The following is a 16,799-nucleotide window of genomic DNA, read 5'->3' as shown; positions in this document are numbered from 1 at the left end:
CTCAGTGTGTGGGAGCGGCCTTTGACCTGCTGCAGACAAGCGTGTAGCAATGAGGCGGAGAGCCCGCTGCGCCTGCCGCACTCCTATCATTAACATGGAGAGTCACGCTCCCCCTCTGCACCAGCCATTGTTTTCCTCTGTTTCTGTCCTTGAGAAGAAACACGCTTCAACTTCCACAGCCCACAGCCCACACACAAACCCCACCGCTCCTTTTCAATTTCGCAGCAAATGATTGAGGGCAAGAAACAAATTGATGCACGGCTTATTTTCTCCGTTCGAATTGGCACTTTGACCTTTTTTTTTTTTTTGTCCGTGTGGATTAGATTCTGAAATTGTTATGAATCTTTTTTTTCTATTCTATCACATCTATTCTGGCAGCTCAGTGCCCAGCTGAGCTCAGCTGCTGAGTGGTTGTGTCATGAGCCAAGGTAAGCTGACGGCTCCATTTGGTGGGTGGTGTCTGTCCACAGGAGCCGACGCTGAGAAACGGTCACAGAGACGATGATGTGCAGGTCACATGAGCAAAGACAGCAGGCAGCAGGACGGCTTAACCACGGTGTGGAGTAAATGAGGCTTTTGTCAGCTTGTTTCAGGACATTTCTTAAAATTTGACGAGTGTTTTTCACTTCATTGTGTAGTTTCTTTTAAATGTGCAGCAGTTTTGTGTCCATTGGGTCTTATATACAGTATTTGGGAACTGTCAAAGGTGTCAGCTTAATGTTATGTCTTTTTTTGTTGTTGAATTCAAGTCATGATTGTGATTAATGATAGTTCAGGTGGTTCCAGCTCAGACTGGGATAAAACAGAATCCACCATCCATCAGTTCAAGGGCAGACCCATGATGCAACGCCTCTTCATACACTATTCTTTATGTTTGTATAGTTGCACAGTCAAAGAATACCACTTTAATTTGATGATATTTTTTGTCCATCCAATTTATTATCTCTGATCACCTCCAAACAAATATTTTATCATTAAATGAGTGAATGTATAAAATTGAATAAACCTGTTTTGGCCACACTAGTGGCTTGGCACTAGAAAAAAGAGAAAACAGTGTCTCATCATCACAGTGGAGGTTGGAAACTTAATTGAGCCAGTCGCTCATGATCCCCAGAGGAAAACTAGTGCTCACTTCCATCATGAAGTTCATCTTTGTGGACTGAAGGGAAATATTTAACTTTGATAAGGAATGAACTGTACAAACCTTTACCTCCATACTAGCTATAGTAAAATAAAATGAATACCTGTGGGACACTCTCATCCATCTCTATGTCCTCAAGAACCAACACATCCCAACAGCACACTCATACTCATACTCACTCAGTTATCACCAATCTTTCAGTATGAGAACATCAACAACTCACTGATGAGATAAATTCAGAGCTGAGTTTGTATGTACAGTACAAGACTGTATTGAAGGGAGCACATCTGCTGCACCACGTCTGTCCAGAAAGACACAAAAATGTGTGTGCACCAGTGTTTTTGCCATGTGGGACCAGCATTTTAAAAAAGGAAACAAAAAAAAAAAAAACCCAAAGAAAAACAACCCTGCACCAGTTGTAACAGAAGCCGTCCCCACCGGCTCCTGCAGAGCCCTCCCCTCTGCCTCTGGGACACTTGGAGGTGACTGGGTTGTCAGGAACACACTGGCAGAACCTGCACCAGAGACGAGACCTAGTTTTTCTGTGACACAGCTCGACATCTCTGGAGATTTCATTTTTTATCTCTTTTCATATCTGGCTCTCCGTCCGCGGTCCGCCTTGCTTGTTTTGTAGCAGAGGCTTGAATCTCTGCTGCCTTGTACGCGGGCAGAGAGAGCTGTTACACAAATAATGCTGTTCAAATAAATATGCTAGACTTGTAGAAATGTGCCCCGCCAAATAAATTGATGTTGGTTTGGTTTTTGAGGTAATCTGAGCAAACCAGTATGAATGTTTCAGCCAGACATTAAATCCTAATTGAATTCAGTTTGACAGTCAAGGCCAGTGATGAGTTGGTGACCTGTTGTTTGTTGTTGCAGAGGGAGATGAAGGAGCAGCTGGCCACCCTGCAGGACAGTGAGAAGGGACACACCGAGGCCCTGCAGCTCCTGCAGAGACAGCTCACTGAGACCAAGGTACCGGAACAAAACCATGACCGGCACATGAAAAAAACTGAACCTGAGATCACTTTCATTATCAATATAACCCATAAACATGTCTGACATACAGCTCTGGAAAATATTAAGAGACCACTCCAAATTTTTCTTCGATTAGCTTCTCTACATGTTTGGCAGCCGTTCCATTCAAGTGTCTATTAAACTCAACATGCAGTAAGCACAATGAGGCACTAGATGATCACCTGAACCAAATCATATTTAACAAGGAAGAGTATAAACAGCTGCTGTGATTAAAATTGTGGTTATGGCACCAATGTTGATTTATGAACTCTTCCTAAGTTAAAAGAAAAAAAATGTGTTGTGTTGTTTAAAAATGGATATGAACTTGGTTTCTTTGTGTTATTCTAAGTCTGAAAACACTGCGTCTTTTTTTGTTATTTTGACAAGCTGTCATTTTCTGCAAGTAAATGCTCTAAATGACAATGTTTTCATTTCGGATGTGGGAGGAATGTTGTCAGTAGTTTAGAATAAAACAAAAGTGTTCACATATACCTGTGAATAGTACCAGGCAGAGAAACTGATCATTTTGAAGTGGTCTCTTCATTTTTTCCAGAGCTTGGGTGATGTCAGTCCAATAATACTCAATTTACAAAGAAATAGAGCAAGTTAGCTAACAAAAAAAAAAAGATTATCAAGCATGTTTTCCCCAAACAAAGGCAAAATAAATTGCAGTATTACAGGTGCATCTCAATAAATGAGAATATCATAGAGAAGTTAATTTTTGTTCAAAACTCATATTATATAGATCCATTATACACAGACTGAAGTATTTCATGTCTTTATGATTATGTCTTACATTTAATAAAAATCCAAAATTCAGTAAATCAATAATAGAATATAGTGAAAACGTTCACTATTGTAACCTGACGGTGTCACACTCTAATCAGCTGATTAACTCCAAACAGCTGCAAAAGGTTTCCTGAGGCTGTCTCTTAGGCCTTGTTCACACTGCCGCTCCAAATCTGATTTTTAGCATCCAGATTGTATCTAGTTTGATTTTTTTGACCATCTGAATAGCCAAAAACAACATGAGATCCAATTTTTACAAAACTGGTTACAAATGTGATTCTGGTTTGGTTTTGTACAGATCCGTTGTGTGAATGGCTTCTCATTCTGGTTCAGTAGCTACACTATGATGAGGAAAACTGCTGGGCTGACAGTTGTATTCTCATTTATTGAGATGCACCTGTACATCAATTGCTTTACCACTCATTACACACACATACATGCAGCACCTTTACCTACGTGTAGTGCTTTATTCTATTATACACATACAGTACATTCACAAACTGTAACTACATACTATAAATATATGGCCGTTCTGGGTTCAGTATCTTGCCCAGTGACACTTCGACGTGTGGACTCAAAAGAGCCGGAGATCAAACCACCGGCCTTCTGATGACTGGATTACTGAATCCAGCTGCCCAAAACAACTTAATGATTGACAAATAGTTTCAGCACTCATTGTCATGTGTCTAATGTCTAAATAACATTTTTTGAATGATCAATTCCTCAGCAACTATTAACATTCATTGGTTTTTAAAGTAAAAATACCAGTTATGTTTGTGAATCTGCAGTTTTCTGTCCGCCATCGCAGTGCACCGACTATTTTTGTGAGACCTAATATAAAATGGTTTAAAAATGCCAGCACTGGTATTTTCCATGTCTTTAGTCTAATGAACAGACACTTTACTGTAAACATAGCAGAGAAAATCTCAACGTAATGGTGACAAACTCATTTTCTGACATTTTGTTAGAAGAAACAATTAAGGAAGAAACAAGTGAATGCTCGCTCCCCATTTTGATGTAACAAGTAATTCTGCAGTCATAACAGAACATGCAGCAGGACATTCTTGTTTGCATCTCCAGTGTCCAAAATGGTGACAGTGAGTCTCATTTAGCATCGAGTTCACACAGACGGAGGACGGGTCTGTTTAATGTGTTCAGTCTTTCAGTCACTGATTATCCGTCTTCCTTTCTAACTGATTTGGACTGACAGTTAAATTCCAACACGTAAATTGGTTTATTGAGTGGCTGTTAAATCTCAACACCTTGTTTTAATCAGCCAACCATGAGCGTCTACTCAATATGTTAATCCCTCAACCCACACACACACACACACACACACACCTCTCCTGTAGTGACACTGAGCCTATATAACCAGGTAAAGGTCTCTGGCAGAGACGATGCTGCAGCCGTCAGCGTTATTTCTCATTGAGGGACCTGTTTTTCTAGCTGCTGTCCGATGTCACTACATCACCCGTCTCTCTGCCCAGAGTCTGCACTGCAGTACCCTCCACTGCCAGACTCACTCTGACTGCTAGATGCAGGCCTTTCAGCTGCTGCCCACCCCACATACAGTACATTCGGAAATGAGCTGTTCTCATTAGATTTACATCCATTTGCACAGAGTGCTCTGCCTGGAAGGAAGACGCCCTGTGACTGCATTGATCCCTGCTGCATTCAGGCTGCTGGAAATGAACAATTGCCTGCAGATCTTCCTCATCTGGCTACATTTGACGTTACCTGAATTTGAAGTTATTTTTCTTTGTTTTGAACTTGTTGTTCATTTACAGGTGCATCTCAATAAATGAGAATACGACTGTCAGCCCAGCAGTTTTAGCTACTGAACCAGACTAAGGAGCCGTTCACATTGAAACGGATCAGTACAAAACCCAACCACAATCACATTTGAAACATACTCTGTGTGTGGTTTTAATCAGATTTGTAAAAATTGGATCTTGTTTCTCCGCCGTTCTAAAAATAGTTTGCACCGACAATTAAAAGTAACAAACCTACTCCTAAGACTATAAGGATAATGGCAATGGGCCAATTTGCCAAGAATGTTGAACAATCCCTTTAATCAAAACTGCCTCATCACCCCCCAATCATTCATTTTTAATGTACTTCAAATGTGACATCAACAATTTGGTGAGATGTGTACAAAAAAATTGTTGTCTCAAATTGAGCAGCATTTTAGTTAAATTTTTCCATTTGGAAACTCATTATCCCGTCACCACATGAATGCAGCGTAAGACAGGGAAGAAAGCTGTGCGGTAGCCCAGCTCCCATCCTAACTGAATGCGCCGCCTTGCAATTTGAGCTCTTGGCTTGTGCGCGCTCGGGAGGATCTCCATCTGAAGGATACACATTGTTTCCTATTCACATGCCCACCAGGGATCCGCTTCATCATGGAATGCTTCTCTAAAAGGTAGCTAGCCTCCTGTTTCCAAGGGCTGCAGACTTCCTCTCTGTGCCATCACAGCCCGCTGGGCCAAAGCAGCAGGCACGCCACCGAGACTGATAGCAAGGCTGCTGCAGTCCTCCTCCTACTCGCCACAAGTTTTCAAGATGTCAAGGAGGTGGGAGGATGCCGGGATGCAACCCACCCAATGTGGCGGCTCTTGCGTTTTCACAGAAATCTTCATCTGAATAGTTTCCCACATTCCAGCTCTTCTCTGAGAGAGCAGGAAGAACACGCCTGCTGTTTGGAGGGGATTGATTGAATTTTTAGGCAAGTGTAATTAAACCACAGATCACAGTTCCTAAATCCAGCTCCTCATGAAAAGATCAGAGGAGGGCTGTAAATTACACTCTGATAAAAAAAGAGAGGCTTCATTCATCGAATGTTTTGTACAGACAAGATTCATCTGGAGCTCTAGTTTAAGATTCAGCAGCTGTTAATTGTCTGAGTTGCTCTTTGATGGCCAGATGTTTGGTCCTCCTCTGAGGCTGTGAACAAACACAAGTCCAGATTTCTCTGTAAAACGATGACGGCCCGCGACAGACGGGGAAAGTCTTAACAAAATTTGTGAATGAAGCTCCGGTCTTTGCTTTTCTCAGACGCTTCCAGTTGAAAGGATCCTCTGTTCCATTTTTACAGGGTTTTCACATCACACCCCTTTGTTCTGTCTGTCACACACTCGGATGATTCATTCTCTTTGATGTCCGACTTCCCAGTTTTCCTCCTCAGTTACACATCATTCTGCTGTCCCTTGTAAAGCACCTGCCTCTGACTGTAATGACTTCAGCTTCTCCTGCTTGTCAGCCGGTCCTGTTATGGCTCAGCTTTACCCCACCCCCACTCATACTTTTTGTTTGTTTCTGTGTAAAAGCTTCAGAATTTCCTCCAAGAACCACTTAAAATCAATGCACGTACAAGCTGAATCAATGAATGAATGTTAATGTAATTTCAACATAACTTAGAGCACTTTGTAAACCCTTGAATTACTGACTGTTATGTGATTAGGAGAAAGGAGATTGTAACTGAAATATCCAACAAACCCTGCTAATTATGGCACAAAGTCTGGCACACAGACCTGTGGTGACAGTTTGCGAATCATCCTTTCGCCCCCTTTTGTGTTTCAGTCCTCAGCCAAGAGCCTGCGCGCCACCATCGGCGATGCGTTCGAGCGCCTCCACCGTTTCCTGCGCGAGCGTCAGAAGAGCATGCTGGAGGAGCTGGAGATGGACACGGCCCGCAAGCTCGCCGACATTGAGCACAAGATCCAGCGCTACAGCCAGCAGCTGCGCGACGTCAAGGAGGGCATCCAGATCCTGCAGGAGCGCCTCAACGAGTCGGGACGACACGACTTCCTGGAGGGAGTAGCCGTCACATCTGAGAGGTGCTCCACCTGCCCCGAGTCTGTAAAAACACGTTTAGTCCAAGGAGGACCAGGTGTTAAGTCATGTGTCAACACTTTATCTGACCTGTAGTAAAAAAAAAAGCGAGTAAAATAGCTTTGATGATGATACGTGTTGAAAACGTTCTAAATTTTGGTTGAAGGCTGTTTCCATTTTGTGCAAAGTACAAGTTTGAGCAACAGCGTCAGCAAATCCCTGAACAGATGGAGTATTAGGTCTGAAATGAAGCAGCTGCAGTGTTTAATCATGGAGGGGTACTTGAGGACGAGTTAATTGAACAGTTCACTCAGCAAAAACTGTCCCAGGAGATTAGTAGGAGTTGGGTACTGAAACGTAGCATGTCTATTCTCTGACAATCTAAAAGATCGAGTATCAAGAGCAGGACTCAAAATATGTTTAATCTCATATATATTAGATATTTGATCCTCTCTTGTATCATATCATAATCATAATTTGCAGTGTGCCTGAAACTTTGTTACTGGAAAAGGTTTGGTCTTCTTTTTTTTAGCAGTATGAAACCGTGACATTGTAGCAAATGTAGTACACATTATAGATACGGTAAGTTAATTATTCCCAGCCTTTAGTCCAGATTCAATGGCTAGTAGGAAATAACAATATCAATATTATTTTTTGGGCAATTGTGCCTTTGTTTGGACAGGACAGTGGAGAGAGACAGGAAGAGAGATGAAAGAGAGAGGCCACAGGCTGATGATCGTTTAATAATAATAAATGATACATTACATTACATATACAATTGCTCAATGCAGAGAGAAGTGAAAAAAGAGAAAGAAAGAAAATAAATGAAAAGTACATATAAGAATAAACAATGTGCAATAACTATGTATATTTGTAATTATGGAAACTGACCACTTTAACAGCGGTTAACAATTAATAGTAATGCACAGACGTGTGACAAAGTAAAGGGTAAAACCTAGTAAATAAGAGGGAAAATGTCACTGGATGGACTGAGGCAATTAAAAACCTATGGGAGAATTTGGACTCATGTGTTAGGCAGCACGTTACTTTCCTCATTTATTTCTATGCATTCATTAACACTGATGTGGTGCAGATATGTCAGAATTTGCCCAAAGGCAGATTTTCATCTGCAGTGCCTTGGTATGTTAATGGTACACATGAGCCAAGACCAAAGAAGCAGCTCAGTGCACGTGCTGTCAATCACAGCCATCAGAGAAACTAAATGTGGAGATGTCTTCAGAAAAAAAAAAAGAGCAGAACCCCACTGATGTGAAGAGCTGATACATGTACACGTCTCTGGTGTAGCTGCTGAGAACTTTACCCCCACCCCCCCCCCCCACCCATGTACCTCTTAGTTCAAGTGGATTGATCCAGGTGGACTGTGATGGTTTCATTTCATATCTTGTAATGAAAAGTCTTAAATCAGACATGAGAAAAACCCTCCGAAGAGCTCGTATGATTCAGACCGTTGCACCAGGAACGGTGCTTGCACAAAATTTGAAATATAAAAGTTTTCATTCCTTATTTTCAGGCTGTATCCCACAAGTAGCCTGAAGTCACAGGACATGTGTCAACTCCGCATTATGAACACACTGCTGTGTGACGGAGGTTTTCAGCCTGCTAACCAACCCACTCAGTGTCTTGCCTGAACTCTGGACCACATGTAGGAGTGCACTGAATGATTCATGTGGAGGTTCATCATATTGAATCATATCGTAATGGCGTTAGAGCTGAACCGCTCTCCTCCTCCTCCTCCTCCTCCTCCCTGTACGCCCTCTCCAATATATCCATCTCTTTTGCCGGAGATTCATGAAGCAGTTTGCGAGCTCTTTAAACGTCAATAACGGCACAGTTCAGACACGCAAACCAGATTAATTACCCGACACTTTGACATTGCAGCTTGAATAAGAAGCAGCATTGTTTTGAAAAGCGGCAAATTGGATTAAGAACTTCATTGATCTGTTTTCTCTGTCGCAGGATTAAAGGGAAGATACACGAGACCAATCTGACGTACGAAGACTTCCCGACATCCAAGTACATGGGGCCCTTACAGTACACAATATGGAAGTCGCTCTTCCAGGATATTTCACCAGGTACAGTACTGTATGTGAACATGAGAGAAACATGATGTATGTGTTATTTAAACATGAAAGTGAGTAAGTATACAACACTGCTAGTTTAAAACACTGCAGGAATAGTTCAGCTATGTGGGACGTTTCTTATCCACTCACTCACTCATCTCAGTTCAGTTCAGAAAACTTTATTTATCCCATACAGGCAATTCAGTTTACAGCTCCCAGTTCAATTAAGTTAGAAAAGGAAAAGACATACAACAATCATTCATTGGTCATACAATCTGACACTCAACTCTCAGTTTTGAGTAAATCAGTTCAACTCATGGTTTCCCAACAGCGATGTGATGTACTGTACATGTGCAGATATGCAAGAGTATTCCAGTACGGAAAAGAATGAATAAATAGGCTAAGTAATAAATAAATGAATAAATAAATAAATGACAAGCACAAACCTACTCATTAAAATTGGCATCTGTCCACTGAATATAAGGCAGTGGTGGTTACATTAACTCAGCTTGAAGATTGGAGACCACTAGTCCTGCTCTGAAGTAACTAAACCTGCAATGGCATTCAAAAGTTTGGGCACCCCTGGCCAAAAATTCTGTTAATGTGGAAGGTTACACGGCCTCTAAAAGGCATAAAGTTACAGATGACACATTCCCTTTACATTTTAAACAATGTACTTTTTTTTTTCTTTTATATTTTCAAAATGACAGAAAAGGAAAAGGGCCTGCAGTAAAGGTTTGGCCCCCCTGCTAGTTACATACAGTAGTAGCCCCCCTTTGGTAACTATCACAGTGTGTAAATAGTAAATATCTTCTCTGATATCTTGGTCAAAGTTATCTGAGAGCTCAAGTCTCCTGGGTTTCCCATTCTTTTGCAGACTACTGCTTTGTTTCCCTGTTTCACTCCAAAACTGTAGAAAGCAAAAATAATTCACGCAACAGAGTGTTTTGTGTTTAACTGTATGCTTTTTGGAGATCATTTCATCTTCCACTTGCTGAACTGTTCACACATACGTACAGAAATTTTGAACAGGGGTGCCCAAACTTTTGCATGTCACTGTACCTTGTACCACTCTACATAAACCACAGTGGAAAAGCAACAATTGGTAAAACTAGAATAAAAAAAACACAACCCAGAGAGTTACTGTATGTGCTGGTCTTATTTCTCGGCCAGGTGAATTGAGCCTGCATTAATATTTCTGCTCCCGATTTGCTTTTGAGCTGCTTTGCATCTGCAGATGAGAAACGGCGGTCGCCCTACTGACGGTGCCGAGAGCAGCTCCACTCTCTTCTGCCCCACAGCTATCACTTTCTCACAGGAGATCATTTCAAATAATGTGCTGAGGAATTTCTTTTTTTCTTTTTTAACATCCTCAATCAATCCTCCCATTTCTGCCTGCTGCCAGCTGATGGGAGGCCAGGCAGTTTTTTTTTTTTTTTGGCCTCCCTTGAGTGGCGGCCAAATGGAACAATTGGTTACAATCCATCACCAGCGGTTGCCAGAGACGCAACAAAGACATTCCTCCCATCATCCCTCAGCTCTCGCTGTCACCGATGGGTTAGCAGGAATAACTATCAGACACTGTGGAGTTTTTCTTTCCCCCCCCCCCCCTCTCACATTCAGCAGCAGAAATGGCTTCTCCACTGATGTGTGCGTGCTTGCATGTCTCTCTGTGTGGCACAAAGAAGCACTCAGGTTATGAAATTTTAATGACTCGATTGTAACAAACACTGGAGATGTCATTGAATGCATTGTCCTGTCCGCTGGCCGGCCGCCAGTCACTTCACCTCCATTTATCCTGGCTAATAAATATACAGGGGAACCGGAGAGATGCCTCTCCCTCTCTTTCCCGAGTCTCCTCTATGTTAAAGAGAGCAGAGGGAACAAGTCGTCATTGTTCAGCCTCATGTGGTTCCACATCCAAACCACATAACTGGGAAACATAACACTGAGAAACTGCCTACCATCCAGCCCTGCAGCCTGTGTGTATAAGCGAGCTGTGGGTGCTCCTCCCATCTCCCATCTGTAATTACTGACCGCCTGCACTGTTTGCACACTTGACGTGGTCTGATAATGCTCAAATTGAGCCTCCCTATCAGGCGCAGGAGAGCACTTGACTATAAAAGACTCTGGTTTATGCATAAGGTAAAAACAGATAATAAAAAATGCATCACGGTGTACCCAAAGTACCACTCATTGCGTAACTCCTTGTTTCATTTTCCTGAAATAAGAGTTGAGTAGCAGTTGGGTGCGCAGTATAATAACACGCCATCCTTCATCTTTCACCGCGGGGCATGGCTTTGATCACCTCCTCTAACTCCGACAGTAGTGATATATATACCATAATGTTCCCGCCAGGTGTCTCGGTCTTGAGGGGCTGAGTGAAATTATAGCAACATATCTTCTCACTTACACAGAACCTGTAGTGCTATTTTGACATGGAGATTTGCTGTAATTGTCCAGGTTGTATCTGATATCCTCTACTCCTTAACAATAGTGTTTGTGATGTTTGTGTGCCTGCTAAGTCCCCAAAAGCAAAATGATGGACACAGTGGGGCCGGTTACACTCTGGACCGGTCATCAGGCTGGAGTATAAAGAGAAAACCCACACAGGCATAAGAAATCCCACGGCTGAGTCTGGGCTCGAGGCAGCAGTGCTCATCACTGCAGCGATGCCACCACTGACACAAGTGAACTGCCCTAGAAAATTGGAGAAACATTTCCATTATCTTTGTCCCATTTATTCTGGATAATACCAGAGGACTGTTTCACAGAAAGTAGCTCCACATCTGGAGAAACCTGGACTCACACGCCTCCACTTTTTCTCCCAACTCCTGATTTATTGTGAAAGTTTATCTTCAGCATCACATAAGTGCAACTAAAGCCGAGAGGTCAGGAAAGCTGCCTGACAGAAGAACTGACTGCACAATTACAGCTCTCAGGTATTCTCCATGCAGATTAGACAGAAGAAAAATCCAGCATGGTTTTCATTTTTCCATTCACTGATTGATTTCCTACTGTGAAAGGGCAAAAATATATTCCTATCATGATTGGTGCCTTAATAAATCAGAATACCTGCCAGTAATAAGTAAGATGTTTGAAAAGCTGCCTGTGGACGTGCACCAGGAAAGAAAAATGTCAGTAGAGTTTGAAAAACCCAGGCAGCCACGCAGCGACTCCCATCACACAGAATTTATGTAGATTGATACGTAGGATAAAATGGAAGCGTGTTTGCTCCGAGAGGCAGGAGGGTTACACACACCGAAAGTGCCTGAGATGAGTTTGTTTTTCACTGCCATCACGGTCTGAACGTATCATCATCGGCGTGGACTTTCCCACTCAGACAGTGTCCTTTGTTTTTAATCACCCGCCTGCGATGCAATCTTTTTTTTCACCGAGAGCCTTTCCCAGATCCGTTCTCTACCTTGACCTCGGCCGCTCCTGTGAAGTGGCTGAGCAGCCAGGGTGTATTTACAGGCTGCCAGAGTAAAACTGTTCGCACAGCACATGATGCGGCGATAAGGAAAAATGAGGCAGCGAGGATGACACCGCACTCCTCACTGTTCTGTTTGGCCAAGCCGAGTAATAACATATTGATGTGTTTGTTTTTGTTTTCCTCCATCCACGTATCCCATTTATCTCGGGCCAATCTTCGTCTCCCCGCAGCGATAAACTGAGTCTCTGTGTTAAAGGGATAGTTCAACATTTTGGCAAATTGGCCGATTGCCATAATCCCTATAGTTAACGCAGTAGGTTCGTTACCTTTAATTGTCGGTGCAAGCTGTTTTTAGAACAGCGGAGCAGAGCCGTGAGCCGCTCAGAGCTACGCTATGGAGGCTAATGGGATTTCTTGGTTTCCCTCATCAAACTCATCAAATACACAATCCAACAACTCCAAAACGCTCTCATGGGAAAGTTGTGACCTGCACATTCACCACGCTATGAGATAATAACGGAACGTTACGGAGTTGTTTTAGAGGCAAATGCAGAGACTGCTTGATAAAAAACTGCCCCGTCAGGAACGAGCATCAGCGGTTTTGCATGAATTTACCTACAATTTGCCAAAATGTTGAACTATCCCTTCAAACCCGTCTCCTCTTCTGTCTCCCTTTCCCTTTGCCTTCTCAGTGCCAGCAGCGTTGACCCTCGACCCCATCACAGCCCACCAAAGACTGATCCTCTCAGACGACTGCACCATCGTGGCCTACGGGAATCTCCACCCGCAGCCGCTGCAGGACTCCCCGCGCCGCTTCGACGTGGAGGTGTCCGTCCTGGGCGCCGAGGGCTTCGCCTCGGGCGTCCATTACTGGGAGGTGATGGTGTCGGAGAAGACCCAGTGGATGATCGGCGTGGCCCACGAGACAGTCAGCCGCAAGGGCAGCATCCAGATCCAGCCCAGCCGCGGCTTCTACTGCATCGTCATGCACGACGGGAACCAGTACAGTGCCTGCACCGAGCCCTGGACCCGCCTCAACGTCAAGAGCAAGCTGGAGAAGGTGGGGGTGTACCTGGACTACCATAAAGGCTTGCTCATCTTCTACAACGCCGACGACATGTCCTGGCTCTACACCTACCGGGAGAAATTCCCCGCCAAGGTCTTCCCCTACTTCAGCCCGGGCCAGAGCCACGCCAACGGCAAGAACGTGCAGCCGCTGCGAATCAACACCGTACGCCTTTAAGAGCTGCGCACATCCATGGTCGTGATTGTCCTGACCGATGAATCCATCATAGGTGAATTCACAGGACTTAAAGGAAACAAAAAAATTAAAGAAATCGGTTAAAAAAAGATGTTTAATAGGGTGTTTGAGATGTTTATTTCTTTCAGTCCGGTGTTAAGAATTGTGCTTGGTGTTGCTCTTCAAACCTGTGCTGTTATTTTGTGTGACTTGAACCCACCATAAGGTAACGGCCTGCACTCGAGCCTCATTTCACATCTTTCACTGAAAAGATGACACTAAAGGGAGACAGAGGGACCTCTGGGCCCCCTGAGCCCCCCTGGGGTCTGTGGCAGCGTGTTTAAAAAAAAAAAAAGGTGATTCCTGCTCTGGAAGTGACTGTCCCAGAGCCACCTTGCACACTCCCAGGGGACACCACTCCCAGTATGAAACTCCAGGCCTGTCAGACTTGACCCCCCCCCCCCCCCTCTCTGTCCAGGTGAGCAGGACACTGAAGACCGGTCACTTGTCTTCTCTGTGCTTTACAGATGGCTTAGCTTTGTCTGTAGAATGTGATCGACAGCAGCCGGCTTTTTGGTGTTTTTTTGTTTGTTTTTTGACCTTGTCAAGTCTGTTGGCACTTTTTCTTTTTTTACTTCTGTCTGAGGCCATGATCTTTGTTCCCGCTGTAAAACTCATCCACATCTGTCTGCTCAGCTGTCATCAGGACAAGGAAAGCTCCCAGTCAGTCTATGTGCACCAGTGATTCTGCACGTCACTTAAGAGAAATTAAATCAATGAAAAAGCAGTTCATAAGCTGCCCGTCCCCATCACTGCCCAGTCCTACCTATGTGTGATAGTAAGTCTGTTTGGAGGTGGGGAGCGTCAAGAAATATGCTGCTATTGATAGAATAAGAACTTTCATAATTGTGTTTAGCGTGTTCAGGGTCAAATGGTTTGAGTCTCTCATCATGCTGGCTCATGTTTAAGTTTCCTCCCTTCCCCTAAAACCAAGTTGAGTAGCCTTCATCGTACACCATACCTGTGGGCTTTTGTCCACTTTAATGTTCATTTCTGCTTCCAGTCACTATGTTTTATCATTTAGTGTTGGAATCAAAACAATATGAGACCATGCTGTCTGAACAGATGCACAGGCCTTTACTTCTAATAGCAGAAGTTCTCAGATATGAAAATCTGAAAAGATAAAGACAAAATACTGCTTAAAAAAAGAAGAAAAAGCTACAGAGATCAACTGTCGTTGTTTATTTTCAAATCATATCATTCCTGTAAATGTGTCAGTCTGTATGTTTTTGTAGAAAGTGACAACTATCAAAGAAAATTTAAATGGAAGAATGGACGTTAGCACAAGTTCTGTGATCCTTTGGCTTTCTGTGATCCTGGCTGCTGTTGTTACATAATGATGAAATCACTGATAATTCTCCTGAGGCTCTGTCATGTTTATTTCTTTGCTCCTCCAACCCCCCAACCCCCCACGTGCCTCAAGTGCTCTTGTTGATCATTACTTGCACACAAGTCCTGCAGAATCTGCTCTAAGAGGCTCTCGTCCCTCAGCCAAGTCCAGCACACGGGGAGCTGTGTGTGTGTGTGTGCGTCTGCGATCGAGTCAGCACGTTCACGGGTGCGTTTGAGTGGCATGCTTCGGCTGTAATTTTAAAATCCAGCTTTGGATGTGCTCGATAAAGCCCATCTGGCCCTCAGAGCGAAAACCCATGCACCGCAGCCAAAAGCGTTTATTATGAAATTCTTTGGAATCAGAGAGAACTTAACAGATTTTTTCCTTTGGGAAAATCTACAAATGAACAAACAAAAGGATCAGCTCCACTTCCCTCTGCCCACCCTACATCTTTGCGTTTGTGTATGTGTAGTCTGTGTTGTCCATTTGAAAAGAAAAATCAGGGCAGTGCCCTTGTTTTTGGAGAATCTGCTTCCGGTATGTGCAGTGTGATGCAAACTAGGGTCAAATTGTGAGCAACTCCAAACTATTCTCAGTGTTTGTTTTAACTTGCACAGATCTGCAGGGGCGAGTGAGTTGTACAGAAAGAATCTGAGGAAGAACCAGGCACGGCTCATTTTTCAGTCAATGTCTGAGATTGATTTATTAAATGTGTCCAGATAACTCGCTGAACTCGCTTTAAATTATTTATTGATGTGTGGTTTAGACAATCAGGACTGTACTCTTATTCAGTTTTATCCTGTGGATCTATCACAAGGTAAAACGTCCTCACAAAGTAACTCCTGACCTTCTGGGCTCATGCAGGTTAAAACAAATGTTAGAATTTGTCCCCAGTTTGCTGTGTTGCAGACCTCGGTGCGGTCTGCTTCACCCAGATGTTCTGTTCTATTAAGAAGGAGATTATCATGAGATGGTGTTGGGTTACCGGTGACGCTGACGATGCTTCTGGTTAAAATGATTTTGATGATGATATAACTATGACACTTTTAATGATTACAATAATGATTGTGTCTTTTGTTGATGGCCGCTGTGCACCCATCACTGTATGAACACACTCTAGTGTGCTTTTGCTGCTGGAGGTTTGTGGGAAATGTTTTAATGTACAATAAATTACTGCAAAAATCAGTCCCTGTCTCTGTGACTTTGATCTGCATCAACACTGTCAGTCATCAGTGCAGATTTCCTTTCTGCTACTTCCCACACACAGAACTGTTCCAACATCAGAGCTCCCTCTTTTCCAAATTTATCACCTGAACACTTCGCTGTGTGGAACTGATAGGAGTCACTGTTATGGCAGTAACATGAACCTGAATTTGTTGCATTGTGACAGTGAAAACAAAGTTTGCATGACTAAATGGATAAGAGAAGTCGTACTCATCGGCAAGATCAGTACAGGGTTCACGCCTCGTTATCTCAGGCGTCTGAAACCTCTGCAGGTTCACAATCTGTTGAGCAATTTGAGACGGGGAATATTAGAGGCATGCAAATGTTTAGGCACCCCTGGTCAAAATTTCTGTTGTGAACAGTTCAGCAAGTGGAAGATGAAATTATCTCCAAAAGGCATAAAGTTAAACATGAAACAGCTCTTTTGCAATATTTTAAGCAACATCAGTGAATTAGTTTTGCTTTCTACAGTTTTAGAGTGAAAAGGGGAAACAAAGCAGCAGCCTGCAAAAGAATGGGAAACCCAAGAGACCTGAGCTCTCAGATAACGTTGACCAAGGTATCAGACAAGATTTTTACTATTTACACACTGTGATAGTTTCCAAAGGGGGGGGGTTGGGGGGGTCTAGAGGTACTAACTATGCAAA

At 43.2% G+C, this 16,799-nt stretch overlaps 1 protein-coding gene across 1 annotated transcript in view; it reads left to right on the top strand.

Annotated features, from left to right (window-relative positions):
* The window catches only part of trim62.1 (tripartite motif containing 62, tandem duplicate 1), a 41,727-nt gene extending 25,614 nt beyond the window's left edge, over window positions 1-16,113 (top strand). Inside the window, exons 3-6 of the mRNA XM_085777486.1 lie at window positions 2,021-2,116; window positions 6,527-6,783; window positions 8,756-8,871; window positions 12,988-16,113. Coding sequence (XP_085633612.1) covers window positions 2,021-2,116; window positions 6,527-6,783; window positions 8,756-8,871; window positions 12,988-13,538 — 1,020 coding nt within the window. The 3' untranslated portion in view covers window positions 13,539-16,113. The remainder of the gene's footprint in view (window positions 1-2,020; window positions 2,117-6,526; window positions 6,784-8,755; window positions 8,872-12,987) is intronic.
* The last annotated feature ends 686 nt before the right edge of the window (window positions 16,114-16,799 follow it).

The sequence above is a fragment of the Trachurus japonicus genome, chromosome 5, assembly GCF_045865225.1.
Source record: "Trachurus japonicus isolate A0001 chromosome 5, Traja_1.0".
NCBI lineage: Eukaryota > Metazoa > Chordata > Actinopteri > Carangiformes > Carangidae > Trachurus > Trachurus japonicus.
Note: the sequence above shows the minus strand (reverse complement) of the source record. Positions and strands in the feature narration are given on the sequence as shown.